We start from the raw sequence: 6293 nt of genomic DNA on the forward strand, positions 1-6293 counted from the left end.
TGTGTGTGTGTGTGTGTGTGTGTGTGTGTGTGTGTGTGTGTGTGTGTTTGTTTAACTGACCGGGATGTGTAGAGCTCCCATGAAGCTGATGGCGGACGGCTGCGGTTCCCTCTTCACCACCACGACCGGCTGCATGGGGACACACACACTGTCCCTCGGCAACAGCAGCTCTGTGTCGTAGCTCTGGAGGAGAGAAGGAGGATGATCAGGGGCTGCAGGTGGAGCTGCTCCAACTCAGTCCACCTACTAAATGAACAATGAATGGAAGACATGAGCCAATCATTTACAGTACCGTAGGTAGCGTTCATATGTTTCAGTGATTTTTAACCCACAGGACCATTTCAATGGTGACCTTTGACACGTTGTGTGACAATAAGTGAAAGAGGAACATAGTTAACTTAGCCAAACTGTGAATTAAAGAGCAATCAAAGATGAAACAGTAAGCATTTATAACACCACCTGTTATTCTGGGGAAAAAGAAGGTGACACACCAACATGCTTGTGTCAAATACTATCAATACAAGATGAATGTCGGACCGCTCACTCATTGGTGTGATAGATGGGTAGGGGTCACTGTGTGGACCAATGCATTAGGGGAATAAACGATCAAACTGAAGTTTAAAGAACCATTGCATGTGGTAAACCCAACCCAACTAGAATTCCAAAAGAGTTCAAGAAACCCAGAGGCTAAATCCAAATGTCCCAACTCGACGGCACTCGCAGTGGACTTGACTGGCGTGCTGCCATCACTGGAGTACAGAGGGCTGTTTAAATCCAAACATCAAACATTCATCAAGTTGGAAAGGGAACACAAGCCCTCTGCAGCCTACAGAGAGTCCAGAGGACGGACATTTGGATTGAGCCTACAAATGATTGTTCAGTGTTCGTCCAGCATACCCCAACTTCTGGATGGTAGACTAACTGCTGCTTAAGCAACCACGAAGCCCCTCGAAGCACTAAAGAAACTGACCTTCCTGCTTTGAACACTATCCTCGTGATAGTGGTACACCTGAATAAATTACAATGACATGTTTAAAATGCAGCTCACTCAAGTGTTGGGCAGGAACATCCATCTTTTGATACTCTGTTAAATGTCATTCATTGAAACAGTTACCAGTTCATTTGGTACACTTGTTCAATCTGAAGCCCTTCATCACTGGACTATAACTACATTGGTTTTATTATTCGTTATGTTGTAGCTCCTGATGCTCTTGTGTAGATGTTTTACACTGAGAAGTCTTCAGGTCGTACTGAATATCATTTCACTTCTGAACATAATTCAAAGCTTCCATTGAGGTTGGGCTTTAAATGTCTGTTGTTGTTGTACAGATGTAATTCATGGTGCTCCCAGAGTGCTGACACACGTCTCCTTTTGTGTGCAGCAAACTCTTTCTTGAGCTCAGTGAAAATGTTTTTGAAAGGCAAAACGCCAACAAATATGGATTGAAGCAGAACATTTTGTTAGATAAAAACATTTGAGAAATTAGGACTTTTCAAAGTTCTGGAGTTATTGGAAACAGTTGGATCACACAACTCTAAATCTTGAGCAGCCACCACTGGAATCTAGCTCTAAAAATAGCATGACAATAATAATATTACTGGAGCCTGATCTTCATGAACAACTGTGCAGAAATAACAGCTTTAAACACAATGCACAGCCATGCAAAACAAAGAAAAGATGCGCAGCGTTTTGATTTTGAATGTCAATGAATAAAGCTTTTGGGACAATAAACTATTTGGGACAGCCGAGCAGCTTTTCTCTTTCCCATGCATGATTGATATTTGTCTGTGCGATAAAGCTATTTTACCAAATCCAAAAATGTTGCAATCTCACACTGCTGTCTGTTAACTTATCTCCACCTGGTGACTGTTGGACTCATTGTCTATGGGTGAGCTTTGCCTTTCAAGCCCCTGAAGCGATATTTTCTCAAGAAGCTTCTTACTAGAAGTACTGAGCTCATGCATGAACTGGATTTGACTCGTCTGTACTTGTTGTCACTGTGCTCTTTCTCCCTCTTTTGAAGTAAGTGGGGCTCAGTTGGAAAAAAGTGACAATACACAATGCAACATACACACAGTGACACACACCTGGGTTTTGTTGTCCTTGTATTGCAGATACACCTCAGTGTGTCCATTCACACCATTCCAGCTGTTGGCTGGAGCCTGCTGGAAGAGAAGAATCTATCATTTATTCACACATGTTCCACATTCCTTCAGGCTTTAAAGGATAAATCAGGGAAGATGTTTGGAGTTCACCAAAGGCATGAGGCAGACTCCAAATGCTCTTTGGATTCTAGAAGCACCGGCCTCCCATCTTTAGTCCTGACTTGTTGTACCACACTTGGTTTCATGTTCTCTGGCTCCTCTTTATTGTTTTGTTTCAGAAACAACATCTGAACTGCTGAATCTCTTTCCTCTAACGCAGCTGTATTAACAGGGCGGTCTAGCAGCAATCAACAACACAATGAAGTTACATTCATATAATCCCAATACAATAACAGAACAGCGTTATCAGCGGTAGCCATCCTGTGAGCACAGTGCTTTAGACAGCATGTGGGGCACAACAGAGACACTCACATGCACGCTCTGCTGGACTGAACGCACACAGAGGAAGAGTGACTTAACTCTGCTCGGATAGACATTACTCCATTATATGTCCACACAGCAGATAGTTGTTTGAAGCTATATTAATGCTAAGAATCCTGTATGTAGAGTCTTTAGCACATAACCCCACAAAGAAGGTTACGATATTGTAACCCTTGTAACTACGTCAGGCGGAGCTCTCTACTGGATTCTAAGGGTTATACTCCCGAAGCATTTGAATCGGTGTTCAGCTTGTCTGATGGGGGCCGTGCGCTCAATACAACATGCCAACTGGGGAAAGTAGATGTAGCTTTGCCTCTCTGTCGCCCACAAGGGGTGGAAGACAAAAGGCACCCAGCTCCTGATGCCCAAAACTCCTGAAGTTCTTGGGAACAAAGGAGGGATTTGGTCTGAGGGCAGCCACGCTACGGTCACCGTGGAGCAACGAGCAACCGAGGTGCAGCGAAGAGGCAGGAAGTTCACTCAATCTCTGAGCGGAGGTCAGTGCAAGCAGCCTTCAGAGAGGAGTGCTCCAGATACTCAAAGATAAGATAAAGAGGACAAGATACAACTTCACTTATCCTGAAGGGAACTCTTGTGCCACAGTTTGAACGAAGATTAAAATATATAAACTCGTGATGGGCAAGTTAACGCGTTAATTTCGCGTTAACGCATTCATTAATTAACGCCGACAATTATTTTATCGCGCATTAACGCATTTTTTAAATTTATAATAAGTCAGCAGACACTCAGATCTCCGTGGTCAGCTCAGCAGACACTTACATGTTAGTGCACCTATATGCTGAAATTCACGGTAAACGCATTTAAACGGCACAGATCTGGAGCGAGCAAAGGACTTTGAAAGTTAGCGGAAAGATTAACGTGAGACAACATCCGGTTTCTTCAGACGAACATCCGGTTTTCAGAATAAGATGCCAACAAAGTATGAATTATATTCACATTAAGTATAAAACATGCTACCTGCATCTCGTGAACCAAATGTTATTGCCCTTTTGTTCATATAGCAGTACTTTTAAAATAACAGTGCGCAATACACTACTTTTGAATTCATTATTGAACTTTTCCATAACAATGAGATTAATCGCAAAAAATCCATGCGATTAATCGCGATTAAATATTTTAATCGTTGCCCAGCACTAATATAAATATATATGAACACTAGAGTAAAAGAAGTTTACCAATACTGTGCAAAATAAAATAGCAACAAGAGTATATATATAGTAAAAAAATCAACTAAAATACAAAAAGCTGATTACAACAACAAAAGATGTGTATAAGAAGGGATACGAACAGTAAAGCCTAATAGAAAAGTAATATGGTGCATGATAATGAGAGAGATATTGTCAATTATATTGAAAGTAATAAAAAGTGATATTGCACATGATGTGGTTTTTGTTTCAGCTGAAGGTGGAAGTTTTATATCGTTTGATGGCTGCTGATAGAAGAGACAGGTCTGTGGTGCACCTCGGTGGTGTCAGGCTACGGCTGAAGGAGCTCCTACGTGACTTTAGTGTTTTGTGCAGGGGATGAGAGGTACAGCCCATAATACTACATAATACTTTCCTCCTCCATGAAACATCCACACACTCAAGTTCCACTCCCTGGAAAGAACCAGAAAGGGTCCTTTATCAAGGCCTTTCCCACTGCGGGAAGGAGGCCCGCATCACCGGGTGTAGGAACCGTTGTGTGTGACTGTGTTAGAGGACGAGCGACCAGCTGTGGCCATTTTAGGAAGCTGCGATATCCTGTCTCGGCCAGGAGTCACGGGAAGCTGGCCCATAGGGGCCAACATAGGGCCGTTGAATAGGTCAGGCCACGAGACGGTGAGGCAGAAGGAGCCACGGGTGCTCCATCTGTCGACGCTCGCTCCTTCACAGAGGTGTTGTTACGCTTCGCCTCAGCGTTCCTCTGAGGGCGAGCCAACGGCAAATGACGGCTGAACTGAGAGTGAGAGCCCAACTGTGAGGGCGGGGGCACACATGGCGAGAGCCCATGGTGGCTAGAGACATGCCCCGCTGCTGTTGCAGCTCCCTGAATCAGATCATTCAGCTGGCCGACGCTAAGGTCCAGAATGTCAGGTTGGGACATCAGACCGTGGAGATGCCAGCGGAACGCCCAACATGCTCTTGTTGTTAGCAGCTGCAGTACTATTTGAAATATTTTGTCTAAATAATCCAGCGTCTCCCTGTCACGCAGTCTCCAGCTCTCTGAACACTAGAGGACAGTATTACCCACAGAGTCCAGCAGAGGGCAGTGAACCTCACATCGCTCTTCAGCTGGGTTGAGGTGTGGGGACTTCCAGCCCTCGTGCCCTGTGTACAAGCACCTCTGATCCTTTCTTAAGGATCCATTTGTCACCTATTTGTAGAACGCATAATCCTATTTCATTTCACACAAATCCAGCAATGGGTGTGAATCCTGAATTGAGACACACTAAGGCACCAAACTTTAAGGATGCTGGCAAAGATAGCACACGGCACATGTTAAATACAAGCTTTCAAAAGAATCAAGAAAATGAAATACAAAGAAATGTGGCGATTGTGTTTCCTTGACCTGAAGAAAGAAACAGGAAGAACTCTGTTGTACTCACACTCTTGCCTGGAGAATAATTTTGAGCATGCACGCTTTTCAGGTCATCTGGATCTGGAGAGGGAAAAAGATGTCATGAAGTTAATGATGCTCCTTGAAGTCTTGCTAAGAGCGGCTTCTTTCCTTCAGTGAGCCAGCAAAGTGAGGAAAACACTGCGACAGAAAGCGAGCTCCAGAATTAAAACATGTTCTTTGTACAAACACTAGTGTGAGAATTAGCACTGTCAATGGAAACTCACTTAACTTGGGGAACATAATGTCTTTGAGAAAGTGCATTAAGTGCCCATCATACACCATGAGTCGGGCTCTGCATTAGAACCGGAACCAGACAATTCAATTCAATTCAATTCATTTCAATTCATTTTGTATCACCCAAAATCACAAATCAGACTCAGAAGGCTTCTCACAACGCTGGTGCGTTTACTCGCATGTGCGCAAGCATCTTTTAGAGAGACTAGCGAAGCAAGTAAATTATCGTTTCAAACTACAAATATAACATCACTAACGAAGGTTCAAATTGATTCAACTGACAAAGAACCACGGGCCGGCCGTGCATGCTTTTAGCGCATGTACGTGCATGCTTAGCTCTGCACTGCTCTCAAATGGCAGTTACAGCTGATAACGCCGTCCCAGCCGTCCGTGTCATCGTGGAAGTGTGGCACCCACCCTCAGGTAAACACCGTTAGCTACGCAATGTTAGCTACGAGCCAACCGCGCAGGTGCCGCCATGTTGAGAGCCGGGATGAGGAAATAAAAATGCTCCCAATCTTGTATCTTGCACCTTTAAGCTGACGTATAACTGCATAGTGGTGCCAGCCTGGCAACCACTTGTAGAAGCCCTGCAGCCAATGGGGAGGCTGTACTCACGCTCAATGAGGAAGAAAAAGCAGACGACGCCCATGACTGCGATGATGAGCCCCGGTACGATGAAGGACAGGCCCCAGTTGGAGGACACCCAGTAGCCGGCGATCAGAGAGCCCAGGATGTTTCCCACTGAGGTGTGAGAGTTCCACAGCCCCATGATGAGTCCACGCCTGACAGACAGAGAGACAGAGACAGACAGACAGACAGACAGACAGACAGAGAGACAGACAGAGAGA

General features: G+C 44.5%; 1 protein-coding gene across 4 annotated transcripts in view; it reads right to left on the bottom strand.

The window, feature by feature from the left end:
- slc37a1 (solute carrier family 37 member 1) overlaps positions 1-6293 on the bottom strand; it is a 35611-nt gene that overhangs the window by 13873 nt on the left and 15445 nt on the right. For 3 of the 4 annotated variants that reach the window (XM_031869941.1, XM_031869938.1, XM_031869939.1), the window contains exons 8-11: positions 6061-6227; positions 5195-5247; positions 2089-2166; positions 61-183 (exon numbers count right to left, since the gene is read on the bottom strand). In XM_031869941.1, coding sequence (XP_031725801.1) covers positions 61-183; positions 2089-2166; positions 5195-5247; positions 6061-6227 — 421 coding nt within the window. The remainder of the gene's footprint in view (positions 1-60; positions 184-2088; positions 2167-5194; positions 5248-6060; positions 6228-6293) is intronic. The other variant, XM_031869942.1, reaches the window with a different exon arrangement.

The sequence above is a fragment of the Anarrhichthys ocellatus genome, unplaced genomic scaffold (genome assembly GCF_004355925.1).
Source record: "Anarrhichthys ocellatus isolate YVR2014 unplaced genomic scaffold, GSC_Weel_1.0 scaffold50, whole genome shotgun sequence".
Classification (NCBI taxonomy): Eukaryota; Metazoa; Chordata; class Actinopteri; order Perciformes; family Anarhichadidae; genus Anarrhichthys; species Anarrhichthys ocellatus.